At 45.4% G+C, this 27726-nt stretch overlaps 1 protein-coding gene across 2 annotated transcripts, besides 2 other annotated features; it reads left to right on the forward strand.

Moving 5' to 3' along the window:
* Positions 1-1940: 1940 nt before the first annotated feature.
* Positions 1941-2055: a mobile genetic element.
* Positions 2056-2196: a mobile genetic element.
* Positions 2197-10545: 8349 nt separating this feature from the next.
* opa (odd paired) lies at positions 10546-27712 on the forward strand. Of its 2 annotated transcripts, none has more exons than NM_001382012.1 (3): positions 10546-11787; positions 25876-26045; positions 26186-27712. In NM_001382012.1, the coding sequence occupies exons 1-3, from the start codon at positions 10839-10841 to the stop codon at positions 27131-27133; spliced, it is 2067 nt and encodes a 688-aa protein (NP_001368991.1). In that variant the 5' UTR covers positions 10546-10838; the 3' UTR covers positions 27134-27712. Both variants share the same exon structure in this region, with proteins under 2 accessions (NP_001368991.1, NP_524228.2).
* The last annotated feature ends 14 nt before the right edge of the window (positions 27713-27726 follow it).

The raw sequence follows: 27726 nt of genomic DNA on the forward strand, positions 1-27726 counted from the left end.
TGTTTATTGGGAGCACATTAATCAAATAATGTAATTTTATTTTACTTCATGATCTAATGAAATATGCAATTTATCCTTGATTAGTAGCATAAGCACATAGTTCTACTAATACGAAATCAGTTTTTCTTACTAAATCCATTATTGTCAGCTATTTAAAAGGGCGAATGTCTATTAATTCTTTGTAAAATTCTGAAGCCTATATTATTTCTTTTGTGATCTCAGGCTAAGGCATTATTATTTATTTATTATTTATTATTTATTATTTGTGTTCCTAGTTTAGTTATTGTATTTTATGAGTCACTTAATTTACTTGGGAAACAAACATCGAAATACCCCATCAATTGGCAATTACCCATATTAATATTACGTTACATATACCCTCCCTCCCCATCAGCCTCATAAATTAATAATAAAACCGCATAATCATATTGTGTCATATGTGTAATCGTTAAAGTATCGGGGCCCACGACTTAATTGCCCCGGCCACAAAAGTAACACATTTGTGTGTTTGTATATGTGCCATAGCTATTAGCAGGATCTAGATCCGCAGGGAGTGAGGGTGGCTAAGCATATGGCACTTGGATGATTTTTATTGTTGCAGCGACAAAAACAAGGAAACGCCGAACAAACCCCAAAATTGCCCTTTTTGGCGTTGATGGAGACGCAAGGGATCGTGGGCGGGGCAGCACTTAAGAGCAAAAGAACAACACTTTGTGTTCACCAGGGGGTGCAAATCCACCCTCTCGATTGGGGATAGCTGGAGCAGCAGCAGGAGCAGGAGCAGAAGCTGGCTAAAATGGCAATGAATCGAAATTGATACACCCCCAAAATTTAACGCCGCATTGAGAGACTCCGCGGGGAGCAGGAGCTGCGAACGCATCGCACATCCTGTCGGATGTCGGCGACTGCCGAGCTCCAGGACGAAGCAAATACGACACGCTCACGCGGCTGGCAATTGGTTGGCTCAGGTCCGCAGGAATCGATGGGGCGAGGGCTCTGGGCCCGGACCCCCACCAGGACCTAGGCGTCAGCATCATCATTGGCGACATTTAAGCTAGCACATCCCTGCACAGTAAGAAAGGATTGGTGGAGTTCTTCATGAAAGCAGACAATGCCTCTTGTTACGACTTGCAGAGGTCAGAGATTAACCTCTATTGTTAAGCCTTGTGATAAGTAAATACATATGTGCTATAAGTTTACTCTTCTAAAATAAGTTTGGATAAAACTTAGTTCTCTGTCTCAGATTGTTACTTATGCAAAAGCATTTTAAAGATATTTCAAAAAACACGTTTTAAGTTGCCTTCCAGAAATGAGATTTTTTTCGTTAGAATATACAAGGTTTTATAAAGTTGCTCGCCAAATATTTTTCCAATTACTTTGCGGTTTTCTCTGTGCAGCTTTTACGTCCACGTCCTTAATTCAATCAAATCCATTTAGTGTCCCCCTCTAGACGAAGTGCGTCATCGTCATCGCCTTGATCCAATTCGGCTCCACGGGAAATTTAATTACCCACGTCCATGGTTGTTTTCGTTGTCGTTGGCGTGGCGACAGCAGCATAGTCCTTTTTAAAATCCAATAAAGTGTCACACAATTAAGTGACACGGATATCCTGCCGAGCCCAGTCCAACCGGATTGGGAATTCGCTTCATTCCGATTCCTGTCTGTGTATAAGTTCCGGCTTTGTCCTTCCCTTTGACTTAGAGCCCTCTCTTGTAATCTGTTTGTTTTTCGGCTTCTGTCGCATTATGGCAACTCAATTAGTCGGAATGTTTTTTTAATCAGCTAAAAGGAGGGAGGGGTGATTTCAATAAAACCTTAATCTTATTCATCAACGGTGGATGTACATTTATGTGTTTTACAGCCGTTTGTGAAACTACATTTATTCGCCTGCACTAAATTTACATTACACTTTTTCTTATCTTATGCTACGTTGGCGTCATAACTTTCTAGCTTTTATAGATCCCAAAATTTCGACGGACAGACAGACGGACGGAGATCGGCATATGACCTTGGCTAGTGGTCTTAACCAAAATATATATAGTATATGACGTATATGAAGGAAGCGTTTCCGACCATATAAAATAGTTATATTCCTAACCAGGATCAATAGACGAGTCGATTTTGCCCTGTCCGTCCGTATGGACGTCCAGACCTCAGGAACTATAAAAGTTAGAAAGTTGAGTTTAGACATGCAGATTCCAGAGACATCTTTTTCTTTCATTTTATAATTTTTTTTTTCAAATTTATATTGGTAAGGCTGTGCAATGTGTATGCAATAGTCGAGGAACTTAACTATAGCATTACCACTTGTTTTTAAATATTTAAACGCGATTTTAATTTTCGATAGGTTACAGTCAGCGTGTATTAACTTTAAGTATGGTATTTGATAATTTGGTGCATCGGTTAATGTTAAAAAGTTTATAAGCTTCCTTTCGTAGGCAGACAAAATTTAACCTTCAACTTCAGAGCACATATATCGGCACCATTGGCCTTAGTTTCAGGCGGAAGTCAAGGGACTCTTGAATCCACTCTGAAGAAGTGAAGTACTTGACGATTGTAACTCCTTTTATTTCCGTCGGCCAAGGACCAACACTTGAGCGAAAAGTGTTGAAGGCAGGAGCCAAACGGTTGTCAGTCAGCCAGAAGAGCGAGTAGAAAAGCCAACGACTTCCACTTGAACACTTTTTAATGAAAAGCCACCACAAGAAATGTGCAACCGAATGCGCATTTGCAACTAAGTGAAAACAAGAGCTGTTTCATTTGTGTAATTACTAAATCCAGGACTACAGGACTGCAGGACTGCAGAGCCCGACTTCCGGAAGTTGTCAAATGGAGCGTGAGAAAGTTTCTGGCGCGCTTTTCGGGAAGGCTGGATGTAGGAAGTCAAGGAAGTCAAAACGGCAACGCAAAAGCAGAATAAAATTGCACACCTTCCTCTATTCTTGAGAAGTAGGAGTTTCAAGACCTCATCTAAGGGGAGAACTTAGAGGTCGACCCCCATTACGAAGTCGGGCCAATTGTCCAACTTCCGGGCGTATCAGATTACCAGATTCCGCGCATTTAAAGTCAAGTAAATGTCAGCGTCCTTGTGGCCCGACCCCGAACTTCTTTGGACTTTCCTCCAGCCTAAAGTCACCAGTCAGCAATTATTTCGCCGACTCGACCCGGAGCCGACCCTCCCAACCGATCCACCCTATCCTCGAGCCCACATTCCCTCACCATTCCCGCACCTTTCCTTCCATGATTGCTCAGTCAGTCGACACGCCCCTCTAAGAGGGCGGGGATGGGAGTGCTAGAGTCCTTTGTTCCGTTTTCTTCGGCCAACAAAGTCCTTGTTCTTTTGCTCAGCTCTTGCACTAATGAGGGTCCTTGGCAGCGCCTTCTCCCGCCATTGACACATTGCCCTTCGCCCTGTTTCCTTTGTGTTTCCTCAAATATTTGCGAGCGACTTGAGGTCTTCAGGCCTTCCCAGACGTCGAGCGTTTTCAAAAGCGCATAAATATTTATGCAATGAAGCAAAAACTTCATAAAGTTCAGAGGGTAGAGGGTATACGTTGCTAAGCATAAAAGCCTTTGCTGAATTTAAATGATTGTGTAAAAACTTAATGTTACAAGATCTGGAACTATTCAGATGTTTTGCTCCTGGCTTAAGACATTTGGTAAATGTCCTCAGCACAGCTGCTGACGCAGACACTCCTTTAGATCTCTACTATTAAATACAAATAAACATTTTCTTTGTTGTATGCTGTAAGTATAATTGTTTATTGAAGAAATTCTAAAGCGAACACATTAAATTTTCCAACCATATTTTGAATTACACATCATTTTGCCACTTAAAACCTCTTTGGACAGCCAAGGCCTCCTTAAGTTGGCCAATTTCATGGAACATTTCAATCCTCAAGGAGCATCTGCCAATGGTACAAAGTGCTGACCTCATCACACCTACGCGATGGAGAACTACTGACCCAGGTAGTTCGGGATGCGGTGTGTCGAGTAGCGAGAAATCAATTTAATCCCATTTTAAAATCAAACAAGGAACCGTCATTTGCAGAGGTCCTTTTGCACACGCCCCCTTAAGTCCTGTGAGCAAATGGACGAAATTGAGAGGCCGGCCTAAGGGCCAAAACAGGTCGAATGCTAACAAGTGCCGTTAAAACTTAATTAGCTCGGTTTTCGAGAGGAAGAGGGTCCAGGTCAGTGGGTTTCAGCCACCTACTGCGTGTGCCGCAAGACAATCGCCCCGAGGGACCTTCTCGATGTCCTTCCAGGGCTCCTGTTGCCTTTCTTCCCATTCGCCAACAGGCCCACGTGTTTACACTTGCCGCTGATTGTGGTCGATGTCTTGGGTTCTGTTTTGGTTTCGATTCAATTGGATTGGTTTTGGATACTGTTCGATGCGGACCGATGCTTGCCGCTATCTCAAAGGGCTGATCTCCTGGCGTCGCCTGGGGACCAGCTTAATTTGATTTTATTGATAACAAATTATGACTCGCGGCACTGCAGCGAAGCGGCATCAATATCAATGTCAGTTTATCAGTCTAACAATTTTATTAGCCAAGACTCGATGCTGACTCTGAGCATTGTGGTTCCCTAGCTGGGATACACTACTCATACAATATATATCACACAAAACATTGAGGTCATTATTTTAAGGTTAAAACTATCTAACAAAGTGATAAGTGTGTGTAATAATTTGCCATATTCTATTAAATGCGGATGTTAAGGCGAAAGTGGTTGCAACAATAGAAGTCGTGTAAGGGCATCCACAAGTCGCCATGACTCTGGACTCCTCCATTTTGATAGCCCGATTAATTATACGTTTTGTGGCGGGCTGGTCTTGCGCTTGTCTCGCCTGGGATCCGCATCGTCTGGCTTAGTTAACAATTCTTAATCGGCCGTAACATTTATCATAACCCTTTTAGGGCTCACTCTCTGGACGAATATATGCAAATGGCCTCTTGACATTTGTTTATTGTGGGCTGGCAGAACGTTTTCCAATCTTCGTTTAATAGACAAAACGAGATAACTTTTGACTGGGGCCGATCTTCGGGCAGATAACTTGATATGGGAGATGAAAAATCGAAGATAACCTTGCCCTAGGGCGATTTACAGGCTAAGCGGCGGAAATGAAAGCGGAAAATGTCGGAAAATTATTCAAACAAATCAGTATGCTGATGGGGAGCTTTGGTGGCTCTTGCCTCTTGCGCCGCCTGTCGGCAAGGACAATGGGCTGCGATGTCCTGGCCAGTTCCAAGATGAAATGAGCCAGACAATTTGTGAAGCATTGTATTCGGGCCCGTGGCAAAGGTCCTTTTCACCGGGTTTTCCTGACCTTTCTCCCGCTGCGAGGATGCAATTTGCCTTCGGCCAAGTCAGCTGGCGGTCCTCGATTTTGGAACGAGCCTGTTCCGACCGAACTGCTCCGTCTCCTTGTAGGTGTTCAACCCAAATTAGTGGCTTGTGCTATCAAATAGTTTTGCCCTGTCATTGAGGCAGCTGCACTTCGCTTCCAATTGCGATCTCATTTGGCCAACCCAGCTCCATCTCAATCTCAATCTCCATCTCCATCTTCAGCTCCATCCTTAGCTCCTGCTCCAGCACCAGGTCCAGCTCCTTCCTTCTCTTCAGCGGCTCTTTGGTCGCTCATTAGTTATGATTTAGTGTGCGCATAAACAAAGTTATTAAATTTCCATCCACGCTCCGCCAAACTACTAAATTGTCTGCCTCGAAGTTGTGTAGTCATAAAAATTAAAACCATAAATTAAATGAATATTTATTTACTGCGCCCCGGCATCTCCCCGCCCACCCGCTCTTTTGGCCTGGCCAAAAGATGCTTGCCAGGAGAGCCAAAAGGCAAACAGAAATTTAATTAACGCTTCTGTGTACATGTAACTACGCCCAGCGGGGTGGGAGGAGGTAGCGTCGGCGGAACTGGCGTTGAGCATCCGGGGGCGGCTGTTGGGCGGCGGATGGGCGGGTGATGGGGGCGTGGCAGCACTCTCTGTTCGCAAGAGCGCCTTTTTCCATGAGCCATAATTAACGATTAATTAAAAGTGCCGACTGAGCAACCCGCAAGCAGAGAAAATAAAACGAGTTTGTTGCAATCACAACCTTGTACGGCCATAAATTGTAATGCTGGGTCCCAAAATGGAGCATTCCCCGAAAGAGAAAATAGGAGAGGTGTACCAATTAAAACTTTGAGGTCCTTTTCCGCATACTTAACGAATGTAATTCATAGCTGAGAAGCGGGAAGTAAAGGCTCAAAAGGATAAATATATAAATAATCCTGCAATGTTCCACGTTTATCTGACAAGAGCAGCGCATTTTATTATGTTTATATTCTTAATTGATTACATTTGACACAGGAAAATCTATCAAAATAAACAGTGATAGAAGTACATCTTTCTCTATCTATAAAATTACTTAAATAATATCGCCATAAAATAGTATAAAAACAAACTCTTTCACAACAAGATTGTCGTATTCCTCCCACTAAACGAAAACAGCGATTAGCCTCGCCTCCCTCAATTTCCAGGACATGTCGGGCAAAACAATGATGCTCACCCCGAAAAACTCCTTCCCGAAATGTGCCAATCCTTTTCCTTTTTTAACAACAAAGTCAGGACATGAGCCCTAATGAAAACTAAACCATTTAACCAGAAGTGGTCACCGTAATTGGCTCAAAAGAGTTAAGGCTTGGGAAACTGTAACGCCTACCTAAATCGAAATTCCATAGAGATAGATAGAGATACCAATGCGGATTTCAAGCTGAACCAAGCCCGTACCCTGGCCAGGTAGGACGAGGTGCTTGTGTAGTACCAACGCCCACCATAACAACTTGACTCGGGCAACGGCATAATTTATGCCGGCGAAAAGTGGCCGATGGCCGAGAAAACCTCGGACAAACAGGGACAATAGCAGTCACAATTCAAATGAAAATCCATCCCGGGATGGCTAACAGCTCGTAAATCACAGATTCCGGGCCGGAAAGTTGACTGACTGCTTGACTTGACTTACCTGCGAATGCAAACTGCGAGCAGCAACTGATCATAAATTTTGTTCAAGGTCTCCTGGTTTCCGATCGCCTTTGTTTTTTGCTCTTCAATGGAAAACGCATTGCGGAAAAAGGATGTGAGCCAGTATGGCCAGGATTGCCAGGACGGCCCTCACCTTGGTGTTTATGGCATGTAAATATTTATGGTTGACATGACCTTGTCAGTCCGTGTCCTACGGTCAGCACTTCTCTCGTCACGCACTTTTTTATGATTCGTCCGAAGCAAAATTGCCGTGTCCGCTCTCCGGCAAAATATTTATGGGCATATAATTTTCCACGATTTTCATTTTCCCTCTATCTGGAGAATCTCGAAGCGATGTGTGGGCTAGATGTGCTGCCTTGTTCCGGTGTCTTCATGGCATGGTCGTAAAAAAATTGACTTTCCTAAGCTGTCTCGATTCCCTAATCCTTGTACTACCTCCTAGGCATCGCCAGTTTATCACGCCCCGGGATTAAGCATTCTGATTCAGATGTCCTCGCCTTTTTCGAGATTCGCGAATTGCCTTTTAGGATTTGGCCAGGGCCTTCTTACCTGTCTGCTTTATTGGTTGTGCAACGGGAAGTGGGTGGTTAAGGTTTCGGGTGGAGCGAGCTCACCACGTGCTGAAATGAAAAGGAGGCCCATGTAGATCGTTCATAGTTTTGGAAACTCTTTCCAAATATTAACCTCGCATTCAATGGCGTACTCTTTCAATTTGATATTATTGTGGTGTGTAATGGTAACAGGCATTTCTTGCAATTTACTATTGAACTTTGTGGCAACGTCTTTATGCTTTCATTGCACAAAAGAGTGCTAGATTTATTTTCTACGCAATTAACAAGAGTATATACTTCATACAGTACCAAACAATTCATGTGCTCGCTTAAATATTTATCTGAACATTTTCCATCTTTACTTCCATTTGTTGAAGCACATTAATCGGCATAGAAGCAATGAAAGGAAATCGCGAGGAAACCAGTTGGACAGGAAACTCCCACGCTCCCACATCACTCCGTTGACACCCCTCCCTGCCTTTTCGCACCATGGCCATTCACTCTGTGGGCTCGGCACGGAACTCTCCATCCCGCACTGGAACTGGAATCTTGAGTCTCGGCTCTGGAATCCCGGGTCTCATGCGAACCCCTGGCAAAAGACCAGTACAGTGCTCACCGCTGTGATCGCGGCATGTGCCAAAGGCGTCCACGCCAGGTTACGGTTTTATTTTGATTTCGGCTCTGACTCTGATGAGTCCGTGCCCATGCCACGCGGCCATGTCCCCAGGTTGTCCCCGACGCCCACCGGTTGGTTGCCCACTTGGTTGTGGCCAAACTGATTAAGCACAGCTGAGGGTTCAGTCCGCTGCTTTTAGGGGTGAAATCGACACCAAAATATGAATACGTCTACTAACACGACGGATTGCAAATAATCAGGGCTTAAAAGAACTCGACTATAAAACATATGGTTGGCTATGATGGAGGAAGATAATTAAAAAATCGCAAAAGCTACAAGATTTTTGATGTTACTTGGATCTTCAGAGCTTCTATTGAACTTGGAATGATTGACTGGGTCGTTAAATTCGTTTTCTGCATTGGAAAGTGGATATTCGGTCTAGTCCAAAATGGACCTCTTGAATCACAGACAACAACAGAAGCTGCAACCTGCTGGGCCAACTTGCATTTTGTTTATCTGGGCATTTTAAATTTATAATTTCTTGTTTGCTAGCGCCTGAGATTGTTTCCCCCGCTCCTTTTTTGTTATTAAGAGTTTATTGCATTTTGCGCTTCCATTTTCAAGTGGCTCGTACGGCATTATTTATGGGAGTAGTTCTATGGCAGTGCGCTAGAAATCCACTTCAGCCGACTGCTCCGTTTGCAGCCCATCATCTGCTCCAACCCGGCGGCTTCGTCCTCATCCTCCATCATCGATATGGAGCAATGGCTTCATTTCGAGTGACACTTGTCGCTGGAGCTCTGCGGGACTGGGTGCCTGCCAGCTCGGTGCACTTTCCGCTGCTTTATGGTCTTGCCCGTCTCCCAAAATGGCATTGGGGTCGGTATGACATTCGGACGACTATGGACTGTCGATTGCCGTCCGCTGATTGCTGATTGCCGCTGAGTTGTTTTGACAATTTAATAGCCGAACCGCTTGGCGGTGACGCTTTATGTCACAATTTGCCCCAATTAATTCATTGCGGAAATCAAGGTAATTAGCATGGAATCACATGGTCTTTTCTTGCTCTCATTCTCATTTAAACTTTACCAGGAAATATTGTTTTCTCAAACGATAAATTCAGGGCAATATATTTGATTAGAAAATACTGTTTTTGAATAAAAATTTGATTACTCAATATATATCCAAATTCAATTTGATTTTAATTATTATCGTTTTAAAAGCTTAAGCAATTTTTAATACTCTGCCAGCAATTACATATCAACCTTAAATTATCTACAGATGAGGACTAGTTCAAAACACGAATACTAAACGAAGACAATTTTGATGTTAACGACCTTCCTTTTGCATCGCTCAGTTTTTGGATTGTAAATAGAAAAAATCATATATTTTGAGAAGAGCGTCTGACTATATACATACAGCATAGTGTTATACCATATTATCACAAAGCAAATGTTTTGTATGAAAATAAATTTATACATTTTTGCCCTATGCAGGCGAAGTATCACTTCACAGTCTGCCCCAAAAGCCACTTTGCCGGGGCACTTAACACTCAGCAGAATCCAATCAAGTCGATTGATACAAGATTATGTATTGATTCGACTACTGCTTATTGAAAATTCCATAAATTAGCAAATGAAAAACAGAGCGTTTGGCGCTAATGAAATCTCGTACGTCTTTATGGCGCAACCTAAACAAAACGGCTGGAAATCTCCGATGTCCGAGCACGGAATGTGCTTAATATCATTAAAATCAATAAAATAAACAACTAATTTGATAAGCTGACAGCTGGGCTACCCGAAGTGGCGGGCTATTCGTCCGCCGTGACAATGAGGAGCGGGCTGGAAAATGCATCCCCGCGAGCTTTCAATTGGCTGCCCGTCGGTCCAATCAGCATTTGGGCCCCCTGCACAGGCGCACGCCGCACGCTGTCGGCCCACCACCCAATGGCCAACCGCAGTGGGTGTTAATTTTCGCGAAACCAGTTTGCCGAGCGAGAGGGCGCTATGGTCGGGTGGGTTCCAATTGGACTGAGTGCGCAGCCTCTGTGCTCTTCTGTCCGACTCTGGAGCATGCGAGGAGGCGGCCATTTTCTTAGAGTTGTCGCACTCGCACCCATGGCTCAGGCCTATCCGACAGAGTGGTGGCTTGTGCCGAATACACCATGGCAAGCGCAACTCACCACAGGCAGGTCATACGCCTGGCCTGCTCGCACTCGCGCTTTCGTTACCCTCTATTCATTTTACGTCGTGCATAGGTCGATCCCATTCGCACGCATGCGATCGTCGGCAGATATTTTCACGAGGCAACACAGCAGCGAGTTAGAATTTCAGGAGCATTTCAGTCCTGCTGCGCATCTTGAAACGTCAAGTCTTGGCATTCGGTTAGCGTCAAGTCTTGCTGCGATTCGAACGCCCCAGAAACGCATCGCGCGCGAGTGCATTACGTAAATAAGTATCAAGTCGCATGCGAAATATCTAAGAGCGAAATAAGCGCACAGTATATACAGCTAAGTGAGGTGACCTCAGTGCGTGATGGGCTCATTGGCCTAGCAAAGTGCGAATCGAAAACTTGTAGTTCAGTTCTTTCTGAATTAATTTTAAAAACATATAAGCGAGCAATAACACTGTAACCATGATGATGAACGCCTTCATTGAGCCGGCTCAGCACCACCTGGCCAGCTACGGGCTGCGAATGTCGCCCAACACCACCGCCAGTAACAGCAACGCGCAGCAGCAACAGCAGCAGCAACTGGAGATGACCCAACAGCAGCAGCAACAACAGCAACAACAGCAGCAGCAACAGCAACAGGATCAGGAATCCGCGGCGGCCACTGCTGCAGCCTATCAGAACTCCGGATATGGGCACTTTAACAGCTATGCCTCCCGGGACTTTTTGCTGGGCAGGAGGGAGGCCGAGTACGGTGTGGCAGGATCCGCCGGACAGGCCTCCGCCGCAGCGGATTCCATGCTCTTCTCCGGCTTTCCCGCTCAGGCCGCGGAGCTGGGCTCCGGGTTCGGACAACACCCCTTCCACAGCCACCATCACCACCATCAGATGCGAATGGGCATGGCGGATGCCTACGCCGCCGGCCACCCGTACAACCACCACGGCAACTTCCCGACGGCGGCAGTGCACCACCCGGTCGTGCACCACCCGTCCCACCACGCCATGTCCGCGATGCACCCGGCCGGAGCAGGGGCCTTCCTGCGCTACATGCGCCATCAGCCGGCCTCGTCCGCCTCCAGCGTTAAGCAGGAGATGCAGTGCCTCTGGATAGACCCCGACCAGCCGGGCCTGGTGCCCCCGGGCGGCAGGAAGACCTGCAACAAGGTATTCCACTCGATGCACGAGATCGTCACCCACCTGACCGTGGAGCACGTGGGCGGACCCGAGTGCACCACCCACGCCTGCTTCTGGGTGGGCTGCTCTCGCAACGGACGCCCTTTCAAGGCCAAGTACAAGCTGGTCAACCACATCCGCGTCCACACCGGCGAGAAACCTTTCGCCTGCCCGCACCCGGGTTGCGGCAAGGTCTTCGCCCGGAGCGAGAACCTCAAGATCCACAAGCGGACGCATACAGGTAAGTGTGGCGGTGCATTCCGCTTTATATTTAAACCATATTAAACCATTCATTAAACTAAGAAAATACTTTTATTTAGTTTTGGTTTGGCAGTCAAATTCTGTGTGTAATTATTCCTGTTTTATAAAGATCTTAATACTAATAGAAAGTCGAAGCCTTATGCAGATTTTAACCGCTTATATTTAGAATAGCACATGCTAGGTCTGCAATCTCTTAGAATTCACCTTGCGTGGGCATAACCCTTGCCCGCCTGGGCAAATCCCGGACGTTGTCGATGTGAGCGTGTTACCGACGGCAAAAGTCGTTGCAACGCCCACTACCTGGCTTAACCCGCCACTGGCCGGGCGGGTCATCTTTTATGACACCTGTAAAACCTGCGCCCAAAGCTCTTCCGCGCCCAGAAAATCCCGCAAAGATGTTGTCCTTACGGCTAGGATTACTCTACGGCTTTAGGTTGACTTCGACTTTTGGTCTTAGTATTTCCCTAAGCCTGCGACTTCTCTTGACTTTGGATTTTGACTGGCATGTATTTAACTACGTTTGGAAACTTGGTCAAATTTGTAAAGGAACTGAAAAATTTAGTTTAGCTACTCCTTTGTTTTTTATACTTTAAGCCTTGTTGTCGGCTTCAGATTTTGTATTATTTAATAATAATGGCTTACTATTACTTTGATAGCCAACCGCTCTATGCAAATTCTCAATATAATTAATTTTTCTTAAATCCATCATTAATCATGCCCATTTCAAGCATTTCTCTTTCAATTGTCTTTCAAAAATAAATTAAAATCGCTTTGCAGCTCATAGCCTGAACACTTTTGAAAAAACATAGCCATAGTTGGAGGCTTTAAAATACAATTTATGCGGTATAGTCGTGATCTATGAGAAGTCGAACTATAAAGCCAGAAACGGAGCTTAACGCAAATTAATGACTTTGATTCCAGTGGCTGTTGAACTTGTTCCATTGAAATTTATGGCTGAGCATGTAGGGCTCATTAGAAGCGGCGAAACACAGCCATTAAAATCAATTAACAAGTGGAAGTTGGGAAAGCAAACATGAAATGCGAAAACACAAAACAAAGTTTCGCATAATTGGTGAAAAGAGCGCCAATCAGGTTAATAAACTTTCCAGCAAATATCGCTTGGTCCTGGATTATCCTTGATTGACCTCAGCCTTGGCGTAATTAACTTGGAAATTGGAGGAGAAGAATGAAAATATGGCCAGCAATATTCCGCAATATCCAGCATGCTTATATTTTGTTGTTTTAATGTTGGCTTTTGGCATTTGTTGTTGCCTCTTTATTTCTATTATTTTGTAATTTGGCCTCATGATTCCAAATTGAATTAAAATAAGACGTCGGGCTTCATTATAGCTTCATCTTGTAGTTACCGCGATTATAAACTCACAAAGAAATTCATAAATCACAGAATTAGCCACACAAAAAAGCTATTTCTGTAAATCTGTTCGGACAACAGTATTTTCTTTTGCACACTCATCGAAAGGTAATTAAAATGTTTCGATTTGATTTCGAGACGCCGCCATATTGTGTTCGATTTTGGAACAATCATGTGGCATTATAATGAGTTGGTTGCTGTATGATGATATTTTTGACTAATTTCATATTTCTTTTCTCCGCCGTGATGCAGCAGAAAAGTGCATTTTAGGACCTCTGACTGATTTGTGTGTGCCTATGATTGGTTGACCTGGCTACACATTGTCGGAGATAGCCAACATATTGATTAGCTTTCAAGTGGCCGGCGCACAACTTCATTACGGATCGGGATCGAGCTGGGATCGGTCTGGTATCTGGCTGGGATCGGGGCCTTTAACCTTTCCATACGACTCGGGCACTTGAAGTAGCATCCTCCACACCGCATAAATCAAAAATTCAATCAGCATCGCTGGCTCGGCTAAATGTCCCTTGGCACTGGTGTTTGTTTTTATTGCATTGACACCGCCGACCCAGGGCAAATAAACACACTCGAACACACTGTGTTGACACGTGTCAAAACTTCCGTTTGAAATGGCTCGGAAATGCTTCCGAGGCACTCCGTGCTGGCCCTCTCAAAAAAGCCATCGAAACCGAAATTGGGGTAACACTCGCCGGATTACTGGACGCATTCGCACATTCGCATTCCACTCCTCTAGCTTTATTTTATTTGCGCTGCGATTGTTTCTGTGCTGTTCTGTTTGGGTTACTCGCCATGCTACATTAAGCTTTTGATTTAGATTATGCAAAGGTTATTTACGACCTGGCTTCCACTCCTCGCCGATGGGACGGGTGAGGGGTCCGAGTTTGATAAGTGGGTGAGTAAAACGGAGCAGGGCAGTCAAGTACGTGTTTATGGATCCAGCCGATATAGATCTGCCCAAATGGTGCCACTGTAGCAGCTCGAACTGATCGAAGGGGTCAGTACACCGCGGCAGGAGTTGACTTTAAGATTCGAGTGTGGAACGAGAGTAGGAGATTATAGTTGTGAAATAACTCTCAGTCAAATCCAGTTTTTCGCTATTGCCTCATAAATTGTGTGTTTCTCTCGGCTTAATAATTATGTTTACTTTCTTACATATATCTCTATTATTTAAAACAAAGATTGCATTGCTTCGATTTACCAATAGTTACGATGATCTAAAACAAATTCGATTCAACTGATATATGAGTAATAGTGGGAAGAGTCCTTTCAGAATATAGATCCCAAACTCACACAAACCACCACATGCATATGTCTCTTTTTGTTTCTTTCCCACCGTTCCGTCCGGTCACTGCGTTGTGTTAACTTTTGCACTTGTCCCCGTCACCGTCTGAAATTTTGGCTAGCCTCCTGTCCATCCTGTCCATCCTGTATTCCCCCCCCCCCCCCAGCACCAGACTCCGCCCCTTAAACTCGGCACAAAAAACCCGGCAAACAATCAAGGTTTGTCTGCTCTGTGGCCGTTGTTTTTTGTTGTTTGGGGCTCTGTTGACCGGCCCGAGAGTCTGTGTGTCTGGATAGATGGCGTTTATCACGCTGTGCGGTTTGCACACACATAGCCATCTTTTACACGATTCTTTCCTCTCCACTCCACTCCACTACATTCCGCTCCGCTCCGCCCGGCGGACCACAAACAACTTTATTCATTAACACCTACAACGGCCACAGGATCCGACTGCCACAAGAGCATTCAACAACTTTGTGGTTAGATTTTATTCGTAGCGCCCCATCCGCTCCTTCCAAGCTCATTAAGCTGCTGCGAACCAGCTCCCAGCTGCCCCCTTCAACCTCCCACCACCCAAAGCCCACCACCTCTGGTTTTCCCCGCTATTCCTCGCTTTTCAAGTGCAACCTCTCACTTTCCGCTTCCCCAGGCGCCTTGTTGTTGTGCAATTATGCTGCGGGGCAAAGTTTAGCATTTAACATTGTCCTGGCAGCTGCGACCCTTGTTTGATTAGCTCCCCCTTTTGCCAGGATGCCCCTTTCGGCCCCAACTCGGCTCCATTTAATTGAGTGCAAGTGTTTTTTTAATGAGTCTTTTATGGACTTGTTCAGCTCTGAATGATGAAGTGAATTATGCAATTATTTACACTTTTAGAAAGCTTTGGGGTAACTGAGGTGGGAATGATAGTTCATTCCACACGTAGAAAGTTATACGAGAAGTAGTTACACGTTAGTCAGATTGTCTAATCGGATCTGTAGGAATCAATGTTGTTTTCAGGACCAAAACCCAGATGATTATAGAACTTCAAAATAATTTGCACTGCCCACTTCTCAATGCATTTTTTGCTTGCTCGGCGCCAATTCAATAATTTTTCAAAACACAAAATTCTGAAAACCAAAGCGCTGGCAAATGTCAATGATTGATGACTTTATTGCGGGTTCAATGGTTTTCACAAAAACAGACACCGAACAGCCTCAGATACGGATATAGCTACAGATACATCGAAGCGAGAGACAGAATCACTTTTTATTTTGCGGATAAACTGTGTGTTTGGTTTCTCAGAATTTGACTCTTGCCAGAACAATGGCCAGTAGACGAGGAAGAGTCAGCGGGAGGAGGCGGTGGAAAAAACCTGCGATGTGCTCGAGCTGATTACCTTACCTTCACTACCTGGTCGCATATTCGGGCCAGGATCTCCTGCCTCCTCCCTCCCGCTGGCCGAGCAACTGGCGACTGAAAATCAATTAGCTACGCTCCCTAGGAGCAATTCTCGGGTCTGCTCGCCTAATGACGAATGCATTTCGAGGCCAGAACGGCCAGCGAGGGAAATTCGTCATTTAATTAGCAGCACCCCCGCCGGAGACCCTTGTCGCTATCCCTAACAACTGAAACCGTCTACGAGGACACCATGTTTGCATTCGTTTCGCTCAATTTGAAGTGTCAAATACCACCAAACATGACACACGATCGCAATCGGCTAAAAGTTTGACAAGCTGAAAAGTTCGCTTCTCGCCATTTGGGGATTTATGTACCAGAAGTAAAAGTGTATAAATTTCTGGTGTGGTCCAAGCCTTTGACAGCTGAATGTAAGCAAAGTTGGTAGATTTACTGACTGGACAGACTAGAGCGAAACTTTTTTGTGCTTCGTAAATTTATGGGCCCTAACATTTAGTGCCGAATTCTGTGTACTTTTAAGCTGTTCATTTGAAATGTATACTCGAATGCTTTTGCCATGTATTTGAAACGGCGGGAATGAAACAATGTGATTGAGTTGTACTGCTCCGTGTAAATTTGCATCTAGAAGGCCTCGTTACTATTTAATGGAAAAGTAATTATTTTTCAAGGCTCCTTATGTGATCTATATTGCAGTACCAAGCCAGTGATTTACACATCTATGGTAATTGAGCATACGCACCCATTCTAATTAGTGACAACCCCCGATTTGGAACCCCTTTGTGGCACCCTAACAAGGAACTAACAATGCCAGTCGATCCACATCCACCCGTCACGCTCCTGAGCAGGAGGGGTTGCTTTGCATCCTCTCTATTTTCCATGCATTTTCCAAATGTCAAAACAGTTTTGTATGTATGTACGTATGTACATTCCTTCTTAACCCCCGACTGGCCCAGAGCAGGAATTATAATTTCATTTACCAAAAAGCGAGAGACGTAAAAAACGAGCGCTTTGTCGCGGCAGGGGTTTGTCCTGTGCTCGCAACCCTTTGGCAGTATCATTGTTTTGGTCTTCCATTCGAGTCTATTAGTTAAGTAGCCATTTTGTTGGGCTGTTGCATAATATCTGAGCAGCGGAGCTAGCCCTCGGATGTTTCACTTTCATGGCTGGTCGGACGTAAGCTGCTTACCCCGGCTAGTTAATAAATGAGGCTTAGCTTTGATAAATTCCCTTCCTCGGTCCCCTTTCATTTTGGCAAGTTTTCGTTCCAATTCCTAAGCCCTGGTCACGCCCACTTTGTCATTAGAAGTCGCGCTCAAATTAATTAAATTCCTCACCTGAAAGGAGCCAAAAGTAGCCACGTACCAGACTCCATTCGCATTCCAGCGGATCCCCGAAAGAGAGACCCTCAGAGGTCCCAGATAGAGACGGAGCCCGACTCCGAATAAGAATACAATTTCAACGCATAAAGAACTGATCAGCAACAGACAAACCATAAAATTAAACTGTCATCTTGCATATTTTTTATATCTGCACACGTTCGGTCTGGCGCACAGGTAGGAAATGAAGCCCGGGACTGGAACTGGGTCTCGGTTCTGGGACTGGCACCCGGGACCAGAGACCCGGGACTCGGTATTCTGCGATTCTGCGATTCTGCGATTCTGTGTCTGTTTCTGATTCTGATTCTTATGCTGCCTTTCGAGAATTATGGAAAAGTAAGGCCTGACTAATCCTCTAAATCGCGCCAAGGGCCCCGCGCGCAATGCCCCACTTGTATAAATTAGCTGATGGGAAAAACGAAATCATTATTCATATGGGCAAAAATGTTAAACAGCCAAAAAGAACAGAGACAGCGAGGCCACAAGGCAACTGCTCAGCAAAACCAGGTATTTTTGTGTGGATCTGGGTATGCTCTTGCCAAAACCGTGTGGTTATGACTTGGGAATGCGTGGCATGATCGAAAAGCGGGGTTTTGGCTATTTTTACTGTGAATTTCCAGAGTATAATTCCCATTATTAGAAAAAAACATATAGTAAAAATTGCGATCGCTGAATAAACCGCTATAAGCGTGCTTGTCAAATCAGCTTAGGTCGACATTTATGCCTATTTGTTGCCTTTGGGACATTTTCGTATCGTTTGTCGCTTTCGTTTAGACGAATTTGTACCACTTGAACGCCTCCAAGTTGTCTGGGGCACAGAATTTGATTGTTTAACCCAAAAAGCCCCAGGCAGCGGAACAGCCTCGCCGGGCACGCAATTTATTGTAAAAACATTGTCAGTTGTAATTAGAGGCTGAACTTACACAGAGTTTGTGTGACAACCGCCTGTCAGGCAGACTGTTCTTGGCTAATATTACAACCGCTGACGCCAAAAATATCTAATGGCATAATGGATCCATGGACTCTATGGACTCCATGACGCCCTGCCGACGGCTACTGTGAAAATAGGTGTATTGCGGTATACTTAGCCAATTCAGGGCACTCGGATTTATGTTCTCGTTCTCAGCATGATCGAATTTCCTTGCAGCCCTGCAGGACTCAGCCGAGTGTAAGCCACTGGGATGTGGGCCACTGCGATGTGATACTTCTCCCTTCGACTTTCAGTGTTCGGCGATCAATGCGAATTCGTTTGCCCCGAAATATGGATGTGCTCCGTTACTGGAGTGCTGCAAACACAAATGCAATTTTAGTTGATGTTTTGATGTGTTCATTAGGCAGTATCGATAAGATACACTCGAACGAAGGTGCTGAAGTGCGAAGGGTCACGAGGAAGGTGTGAGAGAACGTGCGATTGAAATGTTTATGATGTGAGAAGAACGTTTTTAATAAGTATCACATATCTACTTCAACATAAAAGAGGGTTAATTTCTAATCGAACTTCTTAGCCAACTGGTCTATTGCAACTGCTTGGCTTGCGCCTCTTATTCCGATCGCTCGCCCCAAATATTTGTCGCCTGATGTCATTGATTGGCTTTATCGCCACACGGATCTTGTTAGAATTGACAACATTTAAACTTTAACAAGCCATTTAAGATAAGGAATCCGAATCGAATCAAATCGAATCCGAAAACAAACCGAACCGACGGTTCATCCTCCTTCAGTTGCCGGAGTTGTCACATCGCATATCCATATCCATGCGATGACAATCTTGATGACATTTTAATTTCTGACAAACAGCCGAAGAGATTTTCTACTTGATGGAACCCGAAAAAACAAACAAACAAGCAAACAGGCAAACAGAAGGGGATCAGAGTGCGAGGAGAAGGGTGAGTGGGCTGAGAAGATTAAGATCTTAAAGAGCGCTAAGCAGCAAAAATCAGGCCGAGGAGATAGATACCAAACAGATACAGACACCGATTCACCGTGACCGAGTAGGGACAAAGCGACACCTCTCATCCTTGAGAGCGTCGGCCAGGTCGCTCTTTCTTGTGGATTTGGTCCTTTACTCCACTTCCTCTGCTTTCTTTTTGCAGCGTTTTCACCACGTAAGCAGTTCATTCATGAGGCGGTTGGGACATCAGCTGCTCCGTCGGCTAATCCCGGCCCGATGCCTCTTTGTCAACCGGTGCGACTAGAGTTACCATTTTCACCAAGGCACTCATTTGCACTAGGGCACTTCCCATTTCAGCTATGCCCCTGTTTGTACGCAGTTTGGGTTCAGACAATGGGCTTAGTGCTACTTTTGCTTATTGTCTTCGCTCCGTTTCTCTTCCGAGTGTTATTCAAGCCCTGCAATCCAAAAAGATACTTGACTACATAGAAACCGAACCGAACAGTCAATTATGTCTTACCTAGCTGCTTAGTCTTTAAGGGATCGTTAAGGGAGAAGCTGGCCGTTAAGGGAGAACTTTACACGTGCTTTCGCACAGTATCAACTTGGTAAGCAGTTCCTAAATTTCAAAAATAAATAAAGTGCGCTTTCCAAGTCTTATTATCCGTTGAAGTAGCATTGCAAATGATGCAACTCTTTAAGTCCACCCATTCCCAACCTTGAACTAACTTTCGCTCGAGTAGGCGGCCATAGAACGAACACACCCAGGCATGTGTACACAAACTATATGAATTCAATCTGCAGATAGACAACTAGCAAGCTATTAGTAAAACAATGACAGCAACAGCCTTGCTGAACACGAGTACAAGACCAAACATGGCCAGTTCGTCTGGCTCTGACTTGGGTTTCTCCTTCTGCGACTCTGCTTTTTTGTGGCCCAGCAGCCAATGGAGCAAATTTTCGACAAGTTTGCCATGCTACTAACGCCTCTAACGCTTTCGAGGTGTGTGTGCGCAGCGAGATATGTATATGCAAATGCCAGACTGTGAGTGTGTGCCCCTACCTCCTGCATGGGAGTGCGGCTTGCATCTAATGCATTCAAGCTGCACATTCGACTGGGGCAGCCAGAAAAACTTTTCCAGACCCGGCTGACTAAGACGTGTGTGCGTCTGGCGTCTGCATGTGGCAGCCGTGTGTAATAACAAAAATTTGTTCACAAAACACAATTTTCGAGTCGAGCTCTGAACATGTGATTTTATGCTGTATGGCAAGGGAGGGAAAGTTTTTCATGCTCTTGATTCATTGAAAATTTGTAGGACTGATGTAAAAAGCTAAAGATTCGAAAGACAGGCAAGTTGTGGTTATACTCGTAGTTGTTGAAGGCTATGCCTCCCTTGACATTCCTTGTACGCATGCCCCCTCTTCCTTAGTCTTCCCAATGTAATATCCTCTCATTTCCTCATTAGGCACAGGCCGCCAACGAAGTGGAAAATTCAGTCTGTTTTTGTTTCGAAACAGTTTCCGAAAGTATCTCGGGAAGTGCGGAGAAAAACCGCAGGAAAACCCAGAGGCTGCGAGTCCAGCCACTGACCCCAGTGTCAATTATTAACGTATCACTTGACAGCAAACGGCAAAGCTGCAAACAAATAGCGAAAATTATGTGAGGACCGAGCTGCTTAGCCGAGGAAACCGGGGAGGACGGGGTGTTTATAGGCATTGCTGTCGTCGGGGAGGGACGCAGAAATCATAAATCATGACCGAATTCACTCAACGATGGTTTTTGTCAAACAAGCAAACAATGGACCGACTGTGTGGCAGACCAGACCCATAGGTAACTTCTCTGGCCGAGGGGTGCACATCATCCTCATCCACGACGATTATAATGATGAGCCCGAGGATTTTGCATTTGGCCGTTGACAAGCGGCATTCATTGCACTTAAATTATGATTTTATTATTATTATTATGGAATGGAGCGGAATTGCTGGCCATTAATTTGGTCATCAGATGCAGGCAACTGTTATAAATATTCAAAGTAAGCGGCATGTGGGAAAATGCGTCTGGGATGGATGATTAGACGGCAGGGAAATGTGGATTCCCAGATAGCGTTGGGATATGCCAACTCCTGCCGACCACGAGCTACTCTCAAAGGCCACCTGCTTGTATTCGTGAGGAACCCGCCTTACCATCCTTGGATCCTCGCAATGTTCCCAAGAATATGCTCATCATCAATACTCGTACTCACTGCTCCCTAGCAACGCTACTGAAAAGTGAGACAAAAGGGGGGAAGCGATGGAAAATTGCCCATTGAAATGTAAACCGCCAGGAAATCGGGGTTTGGCTTTTCCGGCTTTAGCAGTAGGAACAAAAGGAGCAAAGCGGTGAAAAAAAGAAGCGACAACAGCGGAAAAAATGGGCTGCAAGCAAACAAACAAACAAACAGATACAGATACTAAAACACAAGCACTGATATAGATATACATACAGATACACAATGGGCTCAGGATTCTCAAATCCGAAGAGTGTCAACAACCCAAGCGGAGGTGCTGGGAAGACAGGGATGGAGAGACCGGCAGGCAAAAAGTAGCAGTTTTGTTATTGTATTGTTAGATAATAATAATCATATCGCATTGCATGCTGTTGACACATGAGCGATGATGATGCTCATCCCTCGGATTCTCTGGCCCGAGATCCCAGCTCCCTCCCTTTCTTTCGCACTCGTTGTTACGTAAAAGAGGGCGATGGCGTTGGCCAGGATCTCTATTGTTCCCATTGAGGACGAGTGCTGAGAGGTCCTTAAGCAGGCAATAAATATTTACCAGACCAATTATTTAGCGGCAATTAAGACAGAGGTGCGCGATGGCCGAGCTCTGGAATCGCTTTGTTTAGTGTTTTTTGCCCATCGCTTTTAATTTATTCCAGTGCGAAATGCCTTTAATAAGCGACTGTCACTCTGACGTCCGGAAAATATGTTTTACTTGAGCTGTGTATTTTTAATTTCATCTGTTGTTTGTTGCTGCAAATTAAAAACCTGATTCACTCCAATTAATCAACGACTGTCAATGATGCTTAATTTGCATCGCCTGGTTAGCGGCGATCACGTCCAGAGCCAGGGTATTGTACGGGTATATGCGCACACTAGTATGTACATATGTACGTACGGACGATTCCAGATCTCCTGTTGCTTCCTTATGACAGGTCTTTGGTATTTCTGGACTTCGTTGTTCTTACGGTATATGCTGGTGATAAAATGATAAAATAATGAGTTGAGCATCCGATTTGGTAGACTCTTCAGGCAACGTAGAATGGTTAGTTTAAGGAAACTTGTTAAATAATTTCTTATGTACATTTACCATTATTATTTTCCTTTACATATGCCTTAAGATGTATGTGTCTCTGTATCAATAGTCTGTCAACTTTAAGAGCCACGATTCAAATCCACCCATTTCTCAGGCAAAAAACGAAAAACATATTGCTGTCTTCACCATCCAAACATATTTTAATAACAACCAAGCAAATCTTCGAGCCCAAATGGAATCATTTTGGCCAAACTCATTTCTGTTTTTCCTCTTCTGCGATGTCTACGGCCCGAAACATCAGAGAGCCCCATTACCCGTCGAAAAAGAAACAACGCCCCATAATAGCCACAACAAAAACAATTTCAGACGGAAGCGTGGGTGGGTGGTTGTGTGAGCGGTGGGGAAATGGGGAAATGGGGGGTGGGGGAAAGGCCGTCGGCTCGGCACTTGTCTGCAAATGACAGCCAGCTTTGCAGCAGTTACATAAAGCCAAAACATGTGCCATATACACCGACAAACAATGCGGTACATATATTTTAATATACACACACATACATACATACATATTTGGCCATGTACAACTTTCTTGGCTTAACCCACGCATACACAGATACGACCGTACTGACACACACACAAACACATACACGTCCGCAGGGAGGAGATTACAAAGCAACCCCAAAAATATAAGAACCACCCCAAAAAACAAGCAAACAACTCTGCAGCTGTACACAAAACGCCATGACAGGCAGTCTGTGCCGATTCCAATCGTTCCGACCGCGAGGAGCGCCAGCTTTTTTCCCGTTTTTTTTTTTTTTTAAAGGAAATTAACCATTTTGGGGCTTTCCGCGGAAAAGAAAAGGAGAACAGCAGCTCCCGATAAATATGCAAATCACAAGGCAGCCGGCCTATTTCGCAGCTACGCCTACATTAAATGCCCGGAGACTTTGCCATCGGATTTACTTTATTGAAATATTTAAATAAGTTTGTCGATTCGCACAGCCTAAGTGGGATTTGCCGGAGGAAGGAGGACGTTCCGGGAGGGGGCCCACTGTACTTATGGCGCCTTGCCAGGGCCGAAAAGGGTGCGCCAAGGATGTCTTTCATGTCGCTCCGTCGGAAGGGAAGTCGGAAAACGTCGTCTGAAATTGACATTTTATAAATGGGCGACGATATTTCGGTTATTTTGCCCCGGACCGAGCCATCGGACCACGAAACTTAAAGCAATAAAACATATTTAAATTCCACTTTTAATGCCCGCCAGTTCGCAGTGGAATGTGAAAATTATGCGTATTCTGCGCTGCACTTAGCCGGGACCCGAACCCTTTAATGTCCTTGGCCGCAGCGCGTGCCGCATTCAGCCGTCTCCCCCGCTGAGTTTAGACCGCAGCGCTCCAGGAGATGGATATGTGGATATGTGGATATGTGGATATGCGGACGTGTTCTGCTTTCTGCGCTCTCTGTTCCGCGTTCAGTCGGGATATGGGTTATGGGCTATGGCCTCAGTCGGGCACCGATGCGCCGCTGGGTTCCCCGAAAATAAGGTGATAAGACTGATAACACGGATAGGAGCCCAGCGGGTTGGCGGCACCGAGTCAGCTGCCTGTCCCATTTATGACTAATTAGCGTTCGCAGATAGCGTTTCCCACAGCCACCTGATAGCCGCCCGTGATGATCGAGGAGTGCAAAAGTGTAGCGCATTTAAGGGGTACATCAAGAGAGTCCTTATCGGGCTTGTTAAGTTTTGCGCTCTGTGAGTATCTTCGGGATACAAGACTCCCATTCCTTTATCTATACATATAACCTTTGGATATCATGATTTGAGCGACCCATAACGATTCATCTGGCGCCACATTCCGTTCGAACTCAATCAAAAAGCACATCGAAGTGCATTCGTCACGCGTGTTCTGCCTTAAGACCCTTGGGATCTGTCAAAATACATAACTGAGTTCCCGATGGCACTTTCGTAATGCTTATTTATGAGTTTCACATTTTGACAAATTAATAGAAAAGACAAATAGAAAATAACAATCACAATGCGACACGCCATTCAAATCGAAGAGCGTTTGTCCGATTTCTGTTTATTTACACACAAGTGTGTATCTCTGACTTATTAAGGCCCCAAAATAAAAAGCGTATTCAAATGCGGATAATAAAGCACATAAATTAGTATTAAATTACACAAAACGAAAACGAAATACGAAGGCGAAAAAAGATCTGAAACTTGTTGAGCCCGAGCTGGGCGCGAAGTCGCCGCTGGATGTCTTCTGAAAGGCGGGCTCACAAAGCCCTACCCCGAAACCCCACCTGGAGTCCAGCTGGCAGCTTTTCTTTAACCCACTGCTGCCCCCGCCCCACAGCGATTGTCCGCTTTAAGCTCGAGGTGTGAAAATGTTCGATTATTGTCATCGTGAGCGGATCCGCGTGGGTTTATTTGCGGGCGGGGGTGAGCGGGGCTCTGAGCCGCTTAGCTGCAATTGTCATAAAGCTTGTGGTGCATGTAATGGCCGTTTATCTGCGACATAAATGCCATATGCTAAGTGGACTTACCCGGAGATACTTCTGTACGTAATTCACTCGGCTTGTTTATGGGCTTCGGATGGCGCTTAATGTGGCAAGGACAGGGAGGGCTGGCAAGCAATTATAGATATATATATAATTAGATTTAAAACAGAGGTTGCATCGGTAATTTCCCTGAAATCTCCGCCAAATTATAGGCTAACCCATATTATTTATGTTTAGTCCTGATTTTATCTCTCTCACCCTCGCCGTCAAGATTCCGTCTGCCCCACCGCTGTCAAAAATAATTTTCTAATAAGCTATAAAATATCACTTTGGGTCAAAGGGGGAACTGCAGTGTCTCTTCGATTGAAAAGGTGTTGCGCACAGCAATCAAATAATAACGATAACCTTGTGACCTTTTCCTTTACCCTTGCCGCTTTGTTCTTGTGCATCCAAAGGGACAGACGGACAGACGGACGCAGGGACACATAACAAAAAGGACAATTGGCATCGGCACAGGTGAAATTGGTGGACGGGTCACAGGGTCGGGATCCCTCGAACAATGGGCCCCCTGATCCCGAATAATTTATATGATTTTTTCCCCAGTTGTATATCTTGTGTTTTGTTATTGTTTTCCCTGTAAATAAGTTGGACGGACACTCGGCTTTTCCCACCTTTATTGAATTGTGTGTGTGTGTGTGTGTGTGTGTGTGTGTGTGTGTGTGTTTGTGTGTGCAGGACAGTTCATAAAAATTGTGAGCCCATAAATGGTCATCGTCTGTTCCATGTTGTGCTCGCTGGTGCCATTATTTATTTTATGCGTGTCACATAAATAATGGTATTTATTGCTGCAGAACAGCAAGTCGTTATAGTTTAAGATCCACATTCTTACCTATTAAAACTGATTGAACGCCTGTTTTCCTGCCTACTTTCAGGCGAGAAGCCCTTCAAGTGCGAGCACGAGGGCTGTGATCGCCGGTTCGCCAACTCCTCGGATCGGAAGAAGCACTCCCACGTCCACACGTCGGACAAGCCCTACAATTGCCGGATTAATGGCTGTGATAAGTCCTACACGCATCCCTCTTCGCTGCGGAAGCACATGAAGGTAAGTTGAGCTAGACTAAAACACAGTAAAGGACTCGAATCCTCGGTTTCAAGATCATACATAATTTGCAACGCATATAACTTAGTGCCGCTCACTTGATGACTCCCACTAACTCCCGCTTGTTTCATCGTTTCCTTCAGGTGCATGGCAATGTGGACGAGAAGAGCCCATCCCACGGCTACGACAGCGAGGGCGAGGAGAGCTCCAGCTCGAGCATCATCACCGGCGGAGCCCAGACGCCGCCTTCGACCCGACTGGATGGAAGTGCAGGCAGCAGCAGCGGGGTGAGCAGCCTGAGCGGCGGAAGCGGCATCAAGTCCTCCCCGCACTCGATCAAGTCGGAGCCCAATCCGATGCACAGTGTCCACCTGGGAGCCTCGAGCAGCGGCAGCAGCAGCACGGCCAGCAGCAGTGCTTCCCACTTGCTGCAGCACCAGCAGCACCAGCACCAGCAGCAGCAACAACAGCAGCAGCACCAGCAGCAGGCACAGCAGCAGCAACAGCTGACCGCCCATCCCAGCGACCCGAAGTCCTCGCCTGCCCTCCAACTGATGGCCGCTTCTGCCTCCGCCTACCTGCCACCGCCGCTGGGACCGCCGCCGTCGCACCACCACCACCCCCATCACCACCAGGCGGCGCCCTCTCCGGGGGCAGCTGCTGCCTCCGCCTCCATGCTGCACCACAACCACCACCTACTGTACCACCCGGCGGCCCAGCACCACCCACCCAGCGACTGGTACCACACGACGGCGCCGAGCGGCAGTGCGGAGGCCATGAACCCGCTGAACCATTTCGGACACCATCACCACCACCACCACCTGATGCATCCCGGCGCAGCGACGGCGTATTGAGAGTGGGAGAACTGGTGGCCCGAGGAGGCGCCACCGCCGGCCGCCCAACCGATGGCCACGCCCACCACCATTGCTGGGGGAACTGGACCAGCCCAAGGAAGTGTGGAGGAGTCGGCCTCCTCGCTGGACTGGATCTGCTGCCAGCGGCTGCAGAATCTGGCTCTTGTGGCGCAATGTGAAAACCAAATATTTCTGAAAGTTGAAGAAAGCACTTTGAACTTTTTACCTGATAATTGAAAATTTGCTGTTGAACGAAAGTCGGAAGCTCTTATTTTGATTCGTCTTTGAACATGACTATTAAGTATTTTAAATATTACTATTCAACAAAAAGGTGTACGATCGAAAAATTGACTAATTTTTAGCTATTTAACTGTTATGTAAACTTAAACGTAGTTCTCTAGTTGCAAAACAAAACAAACTAAAAATAACGAACTTCGACGTAAACTTACTGTAAATGTATAAAATATGAGTTAATTATCGCATAAATGTAAAAACGCACTCGTAACCTTAACTTTAAACGGAGTTACTTAAGCATATTGACTACCTAGCCGTTAAGACTTAGCTAATTTTTTGTCGGAGCAGCTTTCATTCTCGTCATCCCCTCCCATCCGCCAGCTTTCTAGTACAAAAATCGCTAACTAATACACTGTAAAAACATCGAAGGGATTGGAAGCTTCGTCGCATATACGTACATACACTTTCGGCCTTAGATTTCCTCCAGCTTAAGTACGCAGAATAAATTTAAAAGTTATCACAAAAACCTTCAAACAAAATCCCACAAAAACAAACATGCAAAATAAACTGAAAAAGCCCTATAAATAAAAGTGTTG

The sequence above is a fragment of the Drosophila melanogaster genome, chromosome 3R (assembly GCF_000001215.4).
Source record: "Drosophila melanogaster chromosome 3R".
NCBI classification, from domain to species: domain Eukaryota; kingdom Metazoa; phylum Arthropoda; class Insecta; order Diptera; family Drosophilidae; genus Drosophila; species Drosophila melanogaster.